This window comes from Fusarium mangiferae, assembly GCF_900044065.1.
Source record: "Fusarium mangiferae strain MRC7560 genome assembly, contig: FMAN_scaffold001, whole genome shotgun sequence".
NCBI lineage: Eukaryota > Fungi > Ascomycota > Sordariomycetes > Hypocreales > Nectriaceae > Fusarium > Fusarium mangiferae.
In genome coordinates this window covers 4,100,339-4,119,027 of record NW_024573921.1, presented here as the reverse complement: position 1 = coordinate 4,119,027, position 18,689 = coordinate 4,100,339, and the positions used below count along the sequence as shown (strand labels likewise).

The window sequence follows — 18,689 nt, the reverse complement described above, 5'->3', positions numbered from 1 at the left end:
TGAGTTTTCTTTCCTCCCTGGGGCTCCTTTTGGAGCACATCATTCACTTTTCTCGAGAAGAAACAAACTTGACCTTGACTTTCTAGCATTCATGTTATTTGAAAGATTATTTATGGATAGAGCTGAACATGAATCTGTGGCATTCTGGATCAGATGTTTCCTAAAGGTAGTCTAGATGTCCGCTGTATTAGTGTTGCGATCCACATCAGCATGTCAGAAGAGTAACAGAATCTACCTAAGAGATCAATTCATTGACGTTAGCAACGGGGAAAGCAAACTAGAATCTCAGGGTATTTTTTGAGGACCCCAGTGTTTCTTGAACCCCTCGATAAGCCATTTAGGACCGAGATCCTGAGCTTTCATTCCTCCCCTGGGTCGTCCAAATCTTGACTCACCCTACAGCTCTTAGTGCGGCGCCAGCTCCCGTCTCACGTCAGAAGCTTAGCGACGATCAATCCCATCAGCAATTACTCCATCAGGAAATAACCACAGTACCAAAAACATCAAATACTCAAGCCTCACTCCATCAAACCAACATCAGTCATCAAAGGGAAAGTTACACAAGATGCGTCACCCCGCGCGGCGCCTTATCAATCAAACACGCGAAATGACGCAACCACTCCTCGCGCTTCGGACGTATCTCAAAGCCGATGGTGCAATATTGCGAAATGCCGATTGAATTAATAATGCAGCGTTTGCTGCCTCCTTCCGAAATTCCGCACTGAGAGAGAAATGGCGGGGTTGTTTACTACAAGACTTACAGCAAGTCCTGCTCGGAATTTGTTCTTTTCTAGTTCTTTGACCAAACAAATTACTACTCGGCATATCAACACAGCTGTCAAAATGGGCTCTCAACCTCAAGCAGACATCACCCTCTACACCAACCATGCGTGCCCTTGTATGTACATCAATCATATCACGTTCATCATATACTCCGCTGACCTTTTGCCCCCGCAGTCGCGCACAGGGCACACATCACCCTCGCCGAACTTGGTCTCCCCGTCAAGGAGGAAATCATTGATCTCAGCACACCCCGAACCCCAGAGTATCTGCAGATCAACCCCCGCGGCCTCGTCCCAACCATCATCTACAACGGCGAGACCATCACCGAGTCCGCCATCGTCGCCCAGTTCCTCGTAGATGCGTATCCCAGCCATCTCCTCCCCGCGTCGACGGACAAGAACGGGCCCTTGACCAGAGCGAGGGTGGCCTTCTTCGCTGATGCGTACTCGAACAAGGTCCAGGCGCATATCGGAAAGGCTATTTACAGGGCTCAGACGGAGGACGAGGTTAACCAGGCTGTGGACGATGCCGTTGCTGGTATCCTCAAGGAGGTTGAGCCTCTCCTCAAGAATGCAGCGCCTTTCTTCAACGGGAGCGATAAGCTCACCTTTGCAGAGGTACCCAATCCAAAAGGCCCTGAATGAATGCGATAGCTAACGAGAAACAGGTCCTCATAGCCCCATTCGTCATTCGACTGTTGTCGTTCGCCAAGCACGGCGTCCTACCAGCCAATCTCCCCTCCCGCCTCGAGAAAGAGACCCCCAACTTCTACAAGTGGGCGCAAGCCATCAGCAAGAACCCCAGCGTCCTGAAGATCTACGACGAGGACCTGGTCATCGAGTCAAGCAAGAGAGTGAGAGCCAAGTTGGCCAGCAAGGCCTAAGACTAAGATCAAGGTTGGGTGGGCTATGTATAGCCCAAGATAAATGACTGACCGCACGATCCTTGCCCTCGCAATGGGGTAGTTTAAATGGCAATGCAAGGATCAAGATTAATGTATCCGAAACTTGAGAAACATTGACTCGATATTCGGAGAGAGTACAAATTGAGTTACCCTTTATGTTATGGTTATCATGAATTCAAAAAGTTTAAACCCGAATATGCAGAGCCTCCCGCTGCATTAGTTAGTTCGTCCCTCTACTAGTCCCAATTTCCAGATCTTGCATGCTCACCAAGCGCCAATAAAAAGAATCCCACTTCCCGCCCCCCTTTCCCCCTGTCGATCTACGACCAATCTTCCATTTGCCATGTCATGTTCATATTTAGCAACAGCTTCTCTCTGTCTTTGGATTCAAATTTCAATCCAGCCAAGATCCTCAAGTGGATATGCCAATTCGTTAGTCCGTCCTATATCCTGGTTCTAATTTCAGCGAAGCAGCCATGGACACACTGATGGAACCCTTGTAAAAAGCCCTTCCCGCCCAGGTCTTGGCGCGTCGCATGTCCCCTTGTAGGTGATACGCCGGCGCAGTTTAGATGTAGGCCTTCTGAGTGGTCTGAAATTAATCAAGGCCCATTCGATCTAGAGGTTTTGGCGATGGCCTCCTGAGAGCCCTGTCATGCTTGGCCTGCGAGAATGGGTCCTCGGTACTGGCTCTCTTTTGTCTCCTTTTCTGCCGTTTGCCGCTTTTATTCTCTCTCTCCATTTCTTTTTTTCCTCTCATTATTCATGCGTGCTCTTTGAGTAGGTAGATCAACAAGTCCCTCTTTTCCTTTGAGTTGTTCTTCTTTCCTTGTCTGTCACTCTGTCTATCTCATATTGCTTGATCCTTGGGTGTTTCATTCGTTTCATCACCCATTCACTCCTTTGATCTCGACAGACTCGACTCACTTCTTCATATCATTCATTTTACCTCTCTTTTTTCATTTTTGATAGGACTGAACTCGGATCAAATCACCATGCTTTCGCGATACATTCTTCCCGCAGCCGCCATTCTTGGCCTTGCGACTGCTCAGACAACCTCGGACTGCAACCCTCTCAACGAAACAGACTGCAAACCTAACCCGGCTTTCGGAACAAGCTATCTCTGGCACTTCAACGACACGCCCTCCAGCGACCACTGGGACAACCACGTCGGACGCGTCACCTACGATGAGAAAGACGGCGCTTCCTTCACCGTCGCCAAGCAGGGCGACTCGCCTACTCTGCGCACCGCATTCTACTTTTTCTTCGGCCGCACTGAACTCGTCATGAAGGCCGCTCCCGGTATTGGAATCATCAGCTCCATGATGTGGCTGAGCGACGATCTGGATGAGGTCGACTGGGAGATTCTGGGCGCGAATGACACCCATGCTTCGACAAACTACTACGGAAAGGGTGTTGAGGATTTTACCAAGGCGGGGTGGCACTATGTCAAGGGTGGTATGCAGGAGGATTACCACAACTATACGACGACGTGGACGAAGGATGAGTTGAAGTGGTACATTGATGGAGAGAATGTGCGAACAGTTGTTGCCAAGGATGACATGGATAGCTATCCTCAGACACCCATGAGACTGAGCATTGGAATCTGGGCTGCTGGTGATCCTACAATGCCTGAGGGAACACGCCAATGGGCTGGCGGTGGTAAGTTGCTTGTCTCTGAAGACATTGGGTTGTGCTGACAATTTACAGACACCGACTACGGAAAGGGTCCTTATACCATGCACGTCAAGAGTGTCTACGTCGAAGATGCCAGCACCGGAAAGGAGTACGTCTACGGCGATAAAACCGGCAGCTGGGAGAGCATTGAAATCGTTAAGTAAGTCACTTCCAATCCCCTCAATCTGCCACTCAGTATCTCATACTAACCACGAACAGGGGCAACTCAACCGCCTACGAAGCTCTCTACAAGGAACCCGAGAAGACAACCTCCGAGAAATGGGAAGCCCTCCCCGCCGGCACAAAGACAGGAATCTACGCCGGCGGCATCGGCGCCGCAGCCATCGGCCTTGGAGCTCTAGGCTTCTACTTCTGGCGACAACGCGCCGCGGGTGCCAGCGAGGCCAAGATGGCCGACGACAAGGCCGCCGCCGAGAACCACGATCTCATGTCGTACCGTGCTGGTGAAGACACGACGAACCAGGGTTTCGAGTACAGTGCTGCCAAGTACTCAAAGGTTCCCGCTCAGGATGCTGCTTAGAGTAGACGGGTTTAAAAACATAGAGTTGTGTTTTCCTTTTCCAGATTTTTTTAGATGTTTCTTATTTCTCTTTTTTTGTAATGGCATATACACACTTTTGTTTGGTTCAAGTCATATATACTGTAGAAAACCTACACAGGAACAGGGATATTTATAGCAGGTTTGGCGTTGATCAATTGAGATGCATTGTAAACTTACCATCAAGACCGAACTTTATTATAAACCTCCGCGATCGGTTCAGATTGATAATCATGGTCGACGTGGTATTAAACGGACGATCCATACAAGTTCGTCACGAAGACTGGTGCCGTAGGGCTGTCGTATAGAATTAACAAAACGGGATAGTTCATGGAACCATGAATGGTGGGAATTGATCCACATGGACTCCCGTTTTGTCAAAGTTAAACGATCTATGGCTTGACGTTGGATGGCAAAATGTTAATTGAGTCGTTTCTAGGGCGTATGCGACAGAGACCGTCGCAAACTGCCGATGCAGCTTAAAGATTGTGACAGAAAAGGGACCCTCCTGCATCGGAGCTAAATATTTTAAATATTTCGAGAAGCGCAGTTGATCTTGGACAACTTGTTCTCTCAACCTCATACCTCTCTTCTAGCCCTCAATTGAAGCAAGCAAGCATTCTTCGTCAATTGTCGCCTCATTAGCCATACACTTTATCTCAACTGAGGTGTACGTTCTCTCAAAGCCTGGAAAGTGCGACAACATCTCATCTCACACCAATTGAAGCTATTCACAACTCACACTCTCACTCGCCCACAATGTCTCTCACATTCCGCCCCGCAACACCACAAGATGTCACCCCTCTCCGCGCCCTCGTAATGTCCGCCTACCGCGGCCCCGACTCCCGCGCAGGCTGGACAACAGAAGCCGACCTCCTCGCCGACGAGCGCATATCCCCCGCCGATCTCCTCGCCAAAATCACCGATCCCAACGGCGCAGTCATCCTCGCCTTCACAAGCTCCCCCTCCTCATCTGGAACTTCAACGCCAGAAGGCGACAGCGATCCCCATCTCGTCGCATGCTGCGAGGTTGTTCAGAAAGACTCTGAGCGCGCTTACTTTGGCCTCTTTGCCGTGTCGCCGAAGCTTCAGGCTGGCGGTATTGGAAAGCAGGTGCTTGGGTATGCGGAGAATTATGCGGTTAGGACTTGGGGAACAAAGATCATGACGATGTGGGTTATCTGGACGAGGAAGGAATTGATTGACTGGTATGTTAGAAGGGGATATGTAAAGACGGGGGAGAAGAGTCCGTTTCCGTATGAGGGGCTTGTTAATGGAAAGGCGTTGAGGGATGATTTGTACTTTGATCATTTGGAGAAGGTGTTGGCATAGACAGATATCAGAGGATTATAGACTGAGAGTGAAGAGGGTAGTGAGAACTAGACTAATGAGACATGCGATTCACACAAAAATCAAAATCACGGGAGAAAACAGTTGGTCAAGCAAATCGTCAATCATAGGCTACTCTGTCACGACGCTATATACATTCAAAGACCTTATATGATCATCCCGCCTTTTTCTTTTGGGTATCTCTCTTCTTATTGACCCTCAACCTGTTTAAGAATGCCCTCCAGGTTGATGCTCTTAGGTCTCTCGATAGGCAGACCCAGAGCTCTGTCCCAGATCAACTGAGCCAGAGGTCCAAGACCACGAGAGACACCAAATGTAGCAGTGTAGTACAGCGTCTCGTGGAAGCCATAGTGGTGGAACAGGACGCCGGAGGAGCTGTCGACGTTGGGGTAGGGGTTCTTGGTCTTGCCGTGCTTCTTGAGGACCTCGGGGGCGATGCGGCTGTTCTTCTCGACGAGCTGGAAGACGGGGTCGTTGGCGATCTCGGGGCGCGCGGCGGCGTAGTCCATGAGGGCTTCGAAGCGGGGGTCGGGCTTGCGAAGGACGGCGTGGCCGTAGCCGGGGACGACGCGGCCTGAGTTGAGGGTGGACCAGAGATAGTCGTTGACGTCTTGCTCGGTGTAGTTGGCGGGAATGGCTTCCTTCATCTGGATGATCCATCGGAGAACCTCCTGGGCGGCGAGGCTGAGACATGTTAGCAGAGTTTCTGTTTGGGGAGAGAGAAATGCCTACCCGTGAAGAGGTCCAGCCAGACCCTGGAGACCAGCACTGTAAGACAGGAAAGGATCCGACAGGGCACTTCCAACCAAGTGGGTGGCATGGGCAGAAACGTTACCACCCTCGTGATCACCGTGAAGAGCAAGGTAAAGTCTCAGAAGATCCTGGAAGTTCTCATTCTCCTTTCCACCTTTTCCAAGCATAGCAGCAAAGTTGTACGACCAATCCTGCTCAAGATCGACCTCAGCTGGCAGGGCACCACCACCACGGTAAGCGTTCTGGTAGATCTTGGCAGCAATGGTAGGAAGCTTAGCCAGCAACGAGATACAATCGTCAAAGGTAGGCTCCCAGTAATCAGCCTTGTTAAGACCCTGCTCGTAAGCCTTGGCGAACTTGGACTCGTAGTTGAGCGCAGAAACAGCCATGGCGAATTGTGTCATGGGATGGAGATCCTTGGGGAAGTCATCGAGCATCTTTGAGATGAACTCTGGAATCTGCGCCTTCTCTGCGAGTTCGCGGGAGAATGTGCGGACTTGGTTCACAGAGGGAACTTGGCCGGTGAGGAGGAGCCAGAACATAGCTTCGGGGAGCATCTCAGTTCCTGTCTTTCCCTTGGGGAGCTCCTTTTGGCAATCCTTGATGGTGCGGCCGTGGAAGCGAATGCCCTCGTTGGCATCGAGGACTGAACCCTCCCAGACCATGGCCTTGAGACCGCGCATGCCGCCGAGGGTGTTCTCGACCTTAACCTCGCCGAGGACCTTGTTAGAGTGCGCCTTGACCTTCTTGAGGAGCTCGCGCTTGGCGGGGATGGCCTCGCGCAGAGTGGCCTTGAGATCAGGCTCTGCGGTGGCATAGCCGCGGACACCTGAGAAAGCGGCACGGGTGAGGGGCTGTAAAGTGTGTGAGCTTATGGTGTTCTTTTATCACATGTAAGTTGGGTAGCTTACCTTGAGGGAGCCCAGAGCCCTGCGGGAAGATGTCAAGTTGAGAGCCATTGTGATGTGTGAGGAGGGGATACAGAGAGGATTGGAGTAAGGAAAGAATAAAAAAAAGAAGAAGATCAAATATGAGGAGTAGAAGAGATCAAGTATGAGGAGGGAGTTGGGCCGAGGGTTCCCTGTGGTAAACGAGCTGAAGCGGTAGGTGGGGGTGCCTTTGGTTGAATCTGGGGTAACAGCCGGGGGAGCGGGGGCATCCAACGAGAGTTGTTGACAGGCAGTTTGCACGTTTATTTTGTCATGCGGGGTTGAATTCAACTGTTATGACGCAGTGAGTGCGGAGAAGACGACAGTCTCACGATATGCTGATAAGTAGAAAAAGTGCACTATAGAACAGAGGAAGCTCTAGTGATACTCAAAATGCAATCATCTTCTGAGAATACCCTGTGCTGTCCACCAAAAGTCTCCCATTGAGGCCAAATCCCACGGTTATCATGGCGACTCCAACCGAGGAAACCCGCCATGAACCGACCTGAATGCCACGGCTCAAACATGCATCTCAACCAATCAGCTTCACGACTGTTTGCCGTACAAGCTCACCCATTGGCCAATTCGTCGGCAATGCTGCTTCTTAACCAAGGCTTTGCTGACATGCGATGAGTCTCCAACTTGTAAGCTGCTTTTTTTGTCAAGCATTTATAAGGGACGTATAATTTTGATCTGCTCGGTTACTGGAGCTGTTGGTCGGTAACCGGTCGGTCATCGAGTTTGGGTTTTGTTCTTGTCATGATGGCTCAGCAGTGGGATCAATAGATAAATTAGAGATATTAGAAGAAGTTTTCTTTCACTTAGAATAAAATCAGTATTAACTGGACTTAATATTTTCATATTTTGTCGTGGGCGCTGGCTGGTCTTGTAGCTATCACGGGCTTCAAATCATCCTCCGCAAGTGCTCGACTTTATTATTCATCCACTCCGTTATTCCCGATCTATCCACCACCACCTCTTTCTTCTTCACCTCTCCTCCTCCTCCCTCTCTCATCCTCACAACAACACCCAAAATGTTGCGCAGACTATCAACTCGAGCTCCCCAGCGCCTCCTCTCCGCTTCCAAGCCCCGAAGCGTAGCACCCCTCCTCGCCATCCGCTCCATATCCACCACCCCCGTCGCAAAGATGTCGCAGCTCAGCACGCACGCTACACAACCCGCCGACGCATTCCAGCTTCTGCCAGAGTCGCAAAAGGCCGGCGAGGCGGAGGATCGGCTGTACGAAGCTACGGTGAAGGAGATCGAGGCGTGGTGGGCGTCGCCGAGATATCAGGGTATCAAGAGGCCGTACAGCGCGGAGGATGTTGCGACCAAGAGGGGCACACAGAAGGTTCAGTATCCTAGCTCTGTCATGGCGCAGAAGCTGTTCAATCTGATCCAAGAACGCGTGGCCCAGGGCGAGCCTATTCATACTAGTAAGTCTCCTACGGCACTCGAGAAAGTACACAGCTAACAGTTTGTAGTGGGCGCAATTGACCCCGTGCAAATGACCCAACAAGCTCCTCACCAGGAAGTCCTCTACATCTCAGGCTGGGCATGTTCCTCCCTCCTGACCTCTACCAACGAGGTATCCCCCGACTTCGGCGACTACCCGTACAACACCGTTCCAAACCAAGTCCAGCGTCTAGCCAAGGCGCAGAACATGCACGATCGCAAGCAGTGGGACCTTCGTCGCAAGATGACAGCCGAGGAGCGCACAAAGACACCATACGTTGACTACCTCCGCCCTATCATCGCAGACGGTGATACTGGCCATGGTGGTCTGTCTGCTGTTCTTAAGCTCGCTAAGCTGTTCGCTGAGAATGGTGCTGCGGCTGTTCACTTTGAGGATCAGCTCCATGGTGGAAAGAAGTGTGGTCACTTGGCGGGTAAGGTTCTTGTTCCCATCGGAGAGCATATCAACCGTCTTGTTGCGACGCGCTTTCAGTGGGATGTCATGGGCTGTGAGAACCTTGTCATTGCACGAACAGACTCTGAGTCCGGCAAGCTTCTCTCATCCGCCATTGACGTTCGCGACCACGAGTTCATACTCGGTGTTTCGGATCCTTCCATTGAGCCTCTCGCTGAGACCATCCAGGCTATGGAGGCCAAGGGTGCTGTTGGCGCTGAGATCGATGCTTTTGAAGCTCAGTGGGTCAAGAACACCAAGCTCGTCACCTTTGACGAAGCTGCCGTCGCACACATGAAGAAGGAGGGCGTTTCACAAGCCAAGATCGACGAGTATCTCGCCGAGACTGAGAAGGACCGCGACATGGGTATCTCCCGCCGTCGCGGCCTTGCAAACAAGTACACCAAGGAGCCTGTGTACTTCAACTGGGACGTCCCCCGCACCCGCGAAGGTTTCTACCACTACCGCGCTGGTATGCAGGCGGCTACCAAGCGCGCTCTTGCATTCAGCCCCTACGCGGACCTTCTCTGGGTTGAGACAGGAGACCCCAACGTTGAGGTAGCTACTAAGCTAGGCCGCGCTGTTCGCGAGGTCAACCCTGGCAAGGGCCTCGTGTACAACCTCTCCCCCTCGTTCAACTGGATGGCTCACGGCTTCACTGATGAGACCCTTAAGTCGTTCATCTGGGACATTGCCCGTGAAGGATTCGTTCTTCAGCTTATTTCTCTTGCTGGTCTGCATTCCAACGCTACAATCACAACTGAGCTGTCGCGCGAGTTTAAGAAGGATGGTATGAAGGCTTATGTTGATATTGTGCAACGCCGTGAGAAGGATCTTAAGTGTGATGTTTTGACGCATCAGAAGTGGAGTGGCGCCAGCTACATTGATGGTATTCTGGGTGCTATCCAGAGTGGAAGCTCGAGCAGTAAGAGTATGGGTGAGGGAAACACTGAGGGACAGTTCCATTAGAGGGAGGCTAAGAGAAGGAAAAGCATGAATCGGAGTTTGGGTATCTTTTTGTATATTGACGAATACGTTACAAATGATATTGTATATGATCAGCCAGGTTCATCCTCGCGAGTGACGGCACGCTTATTGTGATGTGACAATTTATTTCATTATTGAATCATACTAATCGTTACTACAGATATCCCAACCAAATCCTTCAAATCTCTTCATCCTTACAACGAGTCCTTGGTAGCATTGTTCTCAGGAGGAGGATGCGCAGGTCCCTCAGCAGTGACATAGCACTTGGTCATACCACCATCGACCGCAAAGTCATGTCCATTGACAAAGCTCGACTCATCGCTCGCCAAGAACAAAACAGCCTGCGCCTGCTCAACAGCCTCACCAAACCGCCCCATAGGGAAGTGAACCTCACGTCTGTGACGCTTCTCCTTATCATCACCGAGCCAGTCCTGCAGGAGCGGTGTGTTAAGCGGCGCAGGGCAAAGGTTGTTGAACCTGAAGCCCTCGCGGGCGTGCACCATGGCGAGTTCACGGGTGAGCGCGAGGACAGCGCCCTTGCTAGCGGTGTAGGCGAGCTGGGGTGTCGCGGCGCCGACGAGGGCGACGACGGAGGCGGTGTTGATGATGGAGGCCTTTGTCTTCTTGTTGCGGCGCAGCGAGAGGACGGCGTGCTTGCAGCCGAACCAGACGCCCTTGACGTTGATGTTCTGGGTGAGGTCCCAGATGTTCTCGGGGGTGTTGACGGCGTCGTCGTCCTGGGCGTGCATGATGCCGGCGTTGTTGAAGAGGACGTCAATGCCGCCCCAGGAGTCGAGGGACTCGATCATGGCCTGGACTTCTGATTCCTTGGAGACGTCGACTTTCTGTTACGAGTCAGTACTGCTGTTGGTGTGGTGGGGGGGATATTGGACGTACGAGGATCTCGACGCGAGGAGCATTGGGGACGAGCTGCTTGACCTTTGCGGCGGCCTTTTCGAGTGCAGGCTGGGAGATGTCGGACATGAGGATGGAAGCGCCCTCCTTGGCGAAGAGAATGGAGGTCTCAAGACCAATGCCACTGCGATCGTTAGTATCGTATCATGCACCACAGCAAGACAAAGAAACATACCCTCCAGCGCCAGTGATGACGGCGTTCTTTCCAGCGAGACGACCCATTGTGAATATGTGTAAAGTGAGTTTTGAAGAAAAGACGAAGAGTGATAAGAGAGAAGAATCGATGTATGGAGAAAGAATGGCAAGTAAAGCGGTGGGTATCTCGTGAAAAATATATAGGATTCTGATGGGATGGACGGTGACACAATGAGGGGCAGAGGGGTCCTTAAGTTATTCCTTAAGCTTCCGTCTTATCGAAAGCGTCTGGAAGCTCCGATAAGCTGGAATGGGAAAAAGGGCGGTAGAGCTAAAGGTCGTCTGATGCTCGTGGGCCAGTCATGGGAAAGATCGTGGAGATGGGATAGGTAATTCCGAGAACGGACGAGGGCGGTTGGCGGTTGCAGTGGAGGCTGTCATCGCGGCTATTATTAAAGATCAAGGGACAGTTGAAGGGTACAGTATTAGTGCTTTGGTCAACTGTATGGGTCGAGATGGCTGAGGTGAGGTGAGGTGGGCTGGATAGCTGGAGGGGAGCTTATCAGTGAGGATATGATATTGATAGAGATGCATGAGCTTGAAGATGATAACAAAAGTGTTGAGTTCAATGCTGTCTTACAAGTAATTCTACTTTCATCAGACCATGTTCATGTGATCCAGTCAATTCAACACAGTCATAGCTTTTGATCCCAGCCTTATCATCACAACCTCAGCACCCGATTCTCATAAAATACTATCGCAATATCAACAAACTTCAGATCCAGGGTCCCTTCTCGGTATGTCAGATCTCAAGCTTGCAGCTGTGCCACTGCCACGCAACACCCCTGCCACTAGCGATGTCGGCTCTCTAGCTCAGGTCACGAGAACATCAAACTCCGAGCCAAAGCATAATCTCACTCTCCCAACATAATCACAGCACGCGGTTACCTTCAATTGCACAACAGGGCGCGGTTACATTTCAGAATAGAAACGGCAGTTGAAGCGGGTTAAAGATAACATGAAGAATATCGGAACGCGGCATTGCAGCGAACCGCCCGTATCGTGAAACTAATCTTACCCCATGTTATGTTCATGTCCCTTGGCCAAAGCTTCAGGATCTAGATCGCGGGGTTGGGGTTGGTTCAATGACACTTCCAGCGCGGCAATGAAGCTATTCCAAACCCTGCTGCTCCCACTAAAACCTCCCAGTGCCAGTCCCAGATAAGCCCCTCCCCGCTACTTCGCTCAATTGGTACTAGCCCTGCATCGCGCACCGAACATCACAGCTCCCCACTCTTTTTCCGTAGAGTCTACGTCACTGAAGCATTCATTGTCTTATCGTCGCATTCGTCTTATCGTAGCCGCGCTGCCCATATTCCCAGTCTCAGTTCAGTTGATACAAACCTGTTTACTTGTCTCACTCCCCCTCTTTCCATAGGTAGTCTCAAATACTACAGTATCTCTCTAAATCTTGGCTGCTGTCCTCCCCGCATTCATCATTGTTGATCTTTCTTGGACCGCGCGCATCTTTTCAACGGCTTGACCTCAAACTCCACCGTTGTTGAGCTGTATAATCCCGAAGAATATCTTTTGTTTTATAACATAAACATACCGCGCATTTCTTCCATCTTCGCAGCTTTAAACCCTCGCTTCACATCATCATCTCACTCCCTTCACCATGGCTTCTCCAGACCCTAAATCCATCACCGTCGACTCCCTCCCCCAACTCCTCCAAAATGACAACATGGTCAAGCTCGCAGGCGTGGACGTCGACGGCATCCTGCGCGGCAAGCTAGTATCCAAGAAGAAGTTCCTCTCCATTGCTGAAGCCGGCTTTGGTTTCTGCTCCGTCATCTTTGGCTGGGATATGCACGATCGCACATATATCCGCGAGCTCAAGATCTCAAATGCTGAGAATGGATACCACGATCTTCTCGCCATTCCAGATCTTTCTACCTTTAGGAGAATTCCATGGGAAGATGACGTTCCCTTGTTCTTGGTGGACTTTTTGGATCCTGAGACCAAGAAGCCTATTTGTGCTTGTCCCAGAGGTCTGGTTAAGACCCAGCTTGGGAAGCTGAAGGAGCACGGTTATGGCGCCATGGCAGGCGGTATGTTCTCCGTTCACCTCTTAAATTGAATTTTTGTACTAACAAACACAGCTGAATATGAATTCTACCAATTCAAATCCCCCGACCCTTCATCCTCCTCCCCAGCCGCATATCTCCAACAAAACCCCCCTCACCAACTCCCCGCCCTCACAGAAGGAATGTTCGGCTACTCCCTCACCCGCCCCGTCCACAACCAAGAATACTACTACGACGTCTTCAACACATGCGCCAAGTTCTCCTGCGACATCGAGGGCTGGCACACCGAGTCCGGGCCCGGCGTCTTCGAGGCCGCGCTCGAGTTCGGCGAGATCGCGCAGATGGCTGACCGTGCGGCGCTGTTCAAGTACGTCGTCAAGAGCGTGAGCACAAAGTACGGCATCACGCCGTGCTTCATGGCCAAGCCGAAACAGGGCCTGCCTGGAAATAGCGGGCACATGCATGTTTCGATCGTTGATAAGGATGGCAAGAATTTGTTTGCGCGGGAGACTAAAGATGAGAATGCGAAGTGGAGTGATATTGAGAACCTCTCTGATATGGGACGTCATTTCCTCGCTGGTCTCCTCGTCGGTCTTCCTGACATCATGCCGCTTCTCGCACCAACCATCAACTCCTACAAGCGCCTCGTCGAGAACTTCTGGGCTCCCGTCACGGTATCATGGGGTCTTGAACACCGCGCCGCGTCAATCCGTCTAATCACACCCAAACCCTCAGCAACACGCTTCGAAGTCCGAGTTCCCGGCGCAGACACAAACCCCCACTTCGTCCTCGCAGCCATTCTCGGCTGTGGATGGCGCGGCGTTGAGAAGAAACTCGAGATTCCTACGCCTCCGCTTGCAATGGGCCAGGATGTCGGCGGTGACGCTGACCCGGGCGAGAGGTTGGCCAAGAGTCTTAAGGAGGCTACGGTGCGTTTCATGGAGAAGGGCAGTATTGCGCGGGAAGTATTTGGTGATGATTTCGTGGAGCACTTTGGCGGCACAAGAGAGCATGAGGTCCGTCTATATGACGAGGCAGTAACTGATTGGTATGTTCCCACTCTTCTCATCACTACTCGTTGACTTGACTGACAAATTACAGGGAAATGAAGCGATATATCGAGACTGTTTGATTTGGATATCTGGAGTTGTTCTGTTCTCTTTTGATCTGTTTTGTATGGGTACATGGGGCGTACTGTGGGCATCTCTGTAGCATGAGATATGCGTGAAGTGAGTGCATATGACGTGAGATGATCAAGTATCGGGAGTCATCCTGACAGACGAATATACCTTTGACAGCTTGCATCTCCCACATGTTCCGGTCGACTCATCCCGGTCTGTAACCGCTGAAACGGTACTTCATGCTCGTAGACCTCTGCCCCGTCCGATGCCTTGTACTGTATCCGAGGCGTGTGGTATCCGATTCCATCCGCCCATTTATATCCCAGTAACTGGATTTGACTTCAATCACCTCGGCAAATCTCTTCCATAATCCAACCCATGCCCTATATGTTCCATATGGTATCCATTTCCCATCGCGGGATATCCTCCCCGAGCTCATTGGTTTGCACCATTCCCTATTCTTCCTGACATCCGCCCCAGACACAATGCAATGCCTTTGACGCCGTGATGACCCAAAAACTCCAATATATGCACATCTCTATGCCTATTCCTTACGAAACCTATTTGCCGCTGACTTCCTTTCGAGCCGTGACGAACGTCCTATCAAAATTAGCCACTAACACGCGCACCAACACAAGAATACTTACACTTTCCCCAGACTGCGTAGCATGGGATCGTTGATCTCTTCTCTAACACGGTCAAGCAAAGCCCGCGTGGCTTTCTCTTCCCACCCGCCTAGTCCAAATAGCCTCAACGTCCAATTCTCTATACCTGGTCCAAGTCAGATTAGCGTGTGTGACTCGATGTTTCAGAACCGCAAATGGCACCTACCGCACTCGACCATCTCCGCCAGGGCCTTGCGTTTCTGCTGGGTGACCGGGTCACTTCCCCAATTCTGTATCGGTAGCCAATCTACCCGAACTCGGATGAGATCGGCTCCCAGGGTGGTTAAGATTTCAGGGACTCTGGGTATGGGGTCGCAGTCCATGCCGAGCTTGATGCACATCTCCTCGAATATCTTCTCGTACTCTCTGCAGGCTGCGCCAACTTCGCCTTTTTCTCCTGATTCGGAATCGACGTGCTCGGGATCGGCATCGAAGAAATGGGGTCGTATCTCTGCTATTTCGATCTGCCCGCCGGGGTTGAGGTGCTCATAGGCTTCGGCCAACAGAGCGTTCCAGTCACGAACACCGCCACCAGCTAGACTGCGCATGTGTATAAAATCGTATGTGCGGTTCGGCCAAGTTTCTGTAGCATCGGCGATTTCAAAGGTGACATTCGGAGGGACATCTTCGGGTAATAATGCGCTACTCAAGTCGATGCCGAGTATGTTGATCTGGGGATACCGCTTCGCCATATCGCAAGCCCATATTCCCGTACCAGCACCGACATCCAGTATCTCCATCGGATCCTCGGGGGTATATTGATCAAACGGTAGTTTCGAGTCAGCAAGGTTGCCGTTGAGACACAATTGGTAGAGCTCATGCTGGACCGTCAAGCGATGCGCCTCGGAAGCATCATTCGGCGTGAGAAGTTGGCCAGACCCGTGGTAGGTATGTCCGTATTCGCGAATCAGGGGAAGCGTGTCTTCGGAAATAGTCGAGTAGTTGGAGGTCGTATCGCTGTAATCGTCATCGTCCTCAGCAGGACTCACATCATCCACCGTAAGGCGATTCATCCTTTGCAGCCCATCGTTTGACTGCGCCATATCGCTCTTTGAAGTCGCAGAAGAAGCTGTGATGGAAGAACGATCCGGATCGTAGCGGGACATTTGATGAGAGCTCGGTAGAAGGATCGACAAGGGGATATTAAAGCGAGATCAAGTTAGGGGCCGCCAGCTATTTTATGTACTTTGAAGAGGAAAAGAGAAGAAGATGGTATCGAGAGTTTGGTATTAATAATGGAATATAGAAAAGGTATCGAGAACGCGCAAGGAAATATGTCTTTTACGAACATCCATGGCCAAAAAGAGAGTGGGAGAGAAGAGAAGAGAGAGAGGGATTAAAGAAGGAGGGGACGAGGAGGAGAAAAGAGAAAAGGACGACGAGACGGAATTAAATCAGCTCGAATACGGATAGGTACAGTACAGTACAGTCAAGAAGTCACAGCACAGCACAGCACAACTCCTCAGTTGTCTTGTCTTGTGTTGGTTGGAGTCTGAGGAAAAAAGAGTGGTTACCTCTACACTACCTTGCAAAGTGGAGGAGCTTCACAAGGTAAGACAAGGCAGGGTCTCCTAGCAGATGATTCAAGTCAGCTAGGCCAGGGCTTTGCATACCAAACCCAGCCATAACATTGGCTGCTATAGCACAGCTAGAGCTAGTCTACCTTAGCCTCGATACTCCAAGACAGCTGCTCACAACACCTAACACAAGCCATGTCGACTCAAACTAGGTACAGAACAAAACTAGAAGCTTTTCCAACCTTCCAAATACTCACTTATTACCCTTTTGCTTTTTCAGCCATCGCCTTCGCCTTCCCCGTAAGCCTCACTTTAACAATAAGAAGCAAACATTCGTCATCATTCCACTTACCTACAGGTACCATAGCAAACAACTTACTTCGCCCCCTCTCCGTTTAAACCCCTCTTTCTGTTGGAAACATCGGCAAGTCTGGGGAAACAGTAAAGTTACCCGATACGTGTCGGCCAATTTCAACAGGAAAAAAAAGACGCGGCCCGTTCTCAAAAGCTAAGCTACCCTAGCTCCCCATTGGCCCAGACCCTTTTCACGGGCAAGATTGAGATCCGGTATCTCAACAGCGGGATTGGATGGTTGCTGGGCGCTTAGGGTGAAGGGTATAATCACGGTATGCATGAGATGACGCATACTGATGATATGATATGATATGATTGTTGAGTGAACCAACAACAATACTTAACTTTATCCCTTCTGCTAATCTCTTGATCTTCTCTAAGCGATGTCTGTCTCATTCCCACCATCGTCCCCCCTGACCCTGTACGGCCTCTCTTTTCCGCCCTGCAACAAATCTCAATACTGTGACAAAAATGCCCAAGTAGATTAGCATAAACTAACGAAGCTCTGTGAGGAGTTTATTCTGGCACCCTGTGTCAAGCCCTTGCTCCCAAGGGGCCTGTCTCCCACGAGGTTGCCTTGCCCGGTAGTTCAATCTCCTCTCGCCTTGAACTCTCTTTTACGCTCATGTAACCCTGGCATGGTCCGTTCCCCCCTCTGGCCCTTGAAGAATATCATTTCTTTGCACGTCACGTCAGCGGACCCTGTTTGCCGTTCCCCGGGTGGACCACCAAAGCAAACCTCGTGGCCCCCTTGTCTTGTCATGTTCTAGACCACGTCAAGGCCAAAAACGTGGCTGTCTATTCCAAATATCGATCATCATAAGAACTTCTTATTTACATGGGTCATCCAGGTTCGCAACGCGTTGGAATCTCGCCTCGTTTGGAGATCATGATGATCAAATGTTGAGGCGACGAATTTGTAAAAATTGTCTTGCATTCCCTCGCATTCAGTGGATCACATGCCACGGTGCGGCACAGCGGAAGCGGAAGCGGCACGGCTCGAGGGAACCATTGCATCTCATGTCAGCCGTGTCCGATAAGGCATGTACGTGATGTGATGTGATGTACTTCTGAGTCAAATGGACGAGACAGTCCCTTGCATTAAGCTGTTCCCAGATACAACTATCTCGCCGAGATAGAGATGTCTGCTATTCAATACAACCCTGAAGTCCTTGGCAACAAGTAATTGCACCTCGCTCCCAAGACCCATCTCGCCACAGTAACTCGATCCTAACCCACTCGATAAAGTCCCAAGTATTGATGCTGTTTCACACTAAAAAGATGTCCCAAATAAAAATAAACATAAAAAGGCCTCAATGATGAAGCAGACGTAGAAAGTTGAAGTGTGGCCTGGTAGAGAAGAACGCCGATGCTATGACGCAACTGACAAGGCGCAACAAATGAGGGCTCGACCAGACATCCATGATGGTAGACGTGTAAACAAGACATGCCACAGGACACACTCTAAGAGCACATGCCGGAACAAAGTATGTTGCAATGACACGCTGCAACGGCGCGTGCTGCGAGACACGCCAATTGGCCTGACAGCCAAGACCATCGTCGTCCGAGACCCAGTTCCTTCGGATGTATGCCTCTTTTTCCTTTTGTTGCCCGTCTTGAAACTGGCTCGAGAAAAGAGCCCACAAATTGCCGCCCATCCCCAGTATCCTAAATGCTTGGTCCGGTCCGGTCCCCATTACTTTCAAGGATTCCTTCTCTTGCGTAAACCTCGTGGTATCCATGCAGCCGTGCTCAACGTTGGCTCTCTCATGTTTCCATGTCAAATCGTAGGCCTTGCTCGTGATGCTCATCGTCAGAAACAGGGGCTCCTCTCATGTCGCTTCGTGATAATCCATATTCACCTCGACACCATCAATGATGATGCAAGCAGTCGTACTCACTCTCCACCAAAATAATCATGCACACAAACAGACTCGCCGCCTTCTCGTCCCTGTCCATTAAACAATGCAGAAATAAAAAAGGATCTCCCTAAGCATCGCTAGTCTGCCCAACCATTCATATGAATAATTCCCCTTCACTCCG

At 50.8% G+C, this 18,689-nt stretch overlaps 9 protein-coding genes across 9 annotated transcripts; 6 read left to right on the top strand and 3 right to left on the bottom strand.

The window, feature by feature from the left end:
- Positions 1 to 843: 843 nt before the first annotated feature.
- Positions 844 to 1,666, top strand: FMAN_01839 (uncharacterized protein; the record flags this gene model as incomplete). Its single annotated transcript, XM_041823501.1, has 3 exons — positions 844 to 898; positions 958 to 1,400; positions 1,451 to 1,666. The coding sequence occupies 3 exons, from the start codon at positions 844 to 846 to the stop codon at positions 1,664 to 1,666; spliced, it is 714 nt and encodes a 237-aa protein (XP_041677186.1).
- Positions 1,667 to 2,682: 1,016 nt separating this feature from the next.
- Positions 2,683 to 3,905, top strand: FMAN_01838 (related to putative glycosidases; the record flags this gene model as incomplete). The annotated part of the gene is made up of 3 exons (XM_041823490.1): positions 2,683 to 3,349; positions 3,398 to 3,524; positions 3,584 to 3,905. 3 exons carry the CDS (start codon positions 2,683 to 2,685, stop codon positions 3,903 to 3,905), a joined length of 1,116 nt encoding a protein of 371 aa, XP_041677185.1.
- Positions 3,906 to 4,682: 777 nt separating this feature from the next.
- FMAN_01837 (uncharacterized protein) lies at positions 4,683 to 5,255 on the top strand (the record flags this gene model as incomplete). The annotated part of the gene is made up of 1 exon (XM_041823478.1): positions 4,683 to 5,255. One exon carries the CDS (start codon positions 4,683 to 4,685, stop codon positions 5,253 to 5,255), a length of 573 nt encoding a protein of 190 aa, XP_041677184.1.
- A 206-nt stretch (positions 5,256 to 5,461) lies between these two features.
- FMAN_01836 (putative methylcitrate synthase) lies at positions 5,462 to 6,985 on the bottom strand (the record flags this gene model as incomplete). Its single annotated transcript, XM_041823467.1, has 3 exons — positions 5,462 to 5,957; positions 6,006 to 6,880; positions 6,938 to 6,985. The coding sequence occupies 3 exons, from the start codon at positions 6,983 to 6,985 to the stop codon at positions 5,462 to 5,464; spliced, it is 1,419 nt and encodes a 472-aa protein (XP_041677183.1).
- A 1,004-nt stretch (positions 6,986 to 7,989) lies between these two features.
- Positions 7,990 to 9,834, top strand: FMAN_01835 (putative isocitrate lyase; the record flags this gene model as incomplete). The annotated part of the gene is made up of 2 exons (XM_041823456.1): positions 7,990 to 8,392; positions 8,441 to 9,834. 2 exons carry the CDS (start codon positions 7,990 to 7,992, stop codon positions 9,832 to 9,834), a joined length of 1,797 nt encoding a protein of 598 aa, XP_041677182.1.
- A 212-nt stretch (positions 9,835 to 10,046) lies between these two features.
- FMAN_01834 (uncharacterized protein) lies at positions 10,047 to 10,989 on the bottom strand (the record flags this gene model as incomplete). Its single annotated transcript, XM_041823445.1, has 3 exons — positions 10,047 to 10,697; positions 10,750 to 10,891; positions 10,943 to 10,989. The coding sequence occupies 3 exons, from the start codon at positions 10,987 to 10,989 to the stop codon at positions 10,047 to 10,049; spliced, it is 840 nt and encodes a 279-aa protein (XP_041677181.1).
- Positions 10,990 to 12,580: 1,591 nt separating this feature from the next.
- Positions 12,581 to 14,121, top strand: FMAN_01833 (putative glutamine synthetase; the record flags this gene model as incomplete). The annotated part of the gene is made up of 3 exons (XM_041823434.1): positions 12,581 to 13,013; positions 13,065 to 14,037; positions 14,091 to 14,121. 3 exons carry the CDS (start codon positions 12,581 to 12,583, stop codon positions 14,119 to 14,121), a joined length of 1,437 nt encoding a protein of 478 aa, XP_041677180.1.
- A 549-nt stretch (positions 14,122 to 14,670) lies between these two features.
- Positions 14,671 to 15,881, bottom strand: FMAN_01832 (uncharacterized protein; the record flags this gene model as incomplete). The annotated part of the gene is made up of 3 exons (XM_041823423.1): positions 14,671 to 14,710; positions 14,758 to 14,881; positions 14,942 to 15,881. 3 exons carry the CDS (start codon positions 15,879 to 15,881, stop codon positions 14,671 to 14,673), a joined length of 1,104 nt encoding a protein of 367 aa, XP_041677179.1.
- A 2,165-nt stretch (positions 15,882 to 18,046) lies between these two features.
- Positions 18,047 to 18,562, top strand: FMAN_01831 (uncharacterized protein; the record flags this gene model as incomplete). Its single annotated transcript, XM_041823412.1, has 1 exon — positions 18,047 to 18,562. One exon carries the CDS (start codon positions 18,047 to 18,049, stop codon positions 18,560 to 18,562), a length of 516 nt encoding a protein of 171 aa, XP_041677178.1.
- Positions 18,563 to 18,689: the final 127 nt, after the last annotated feature.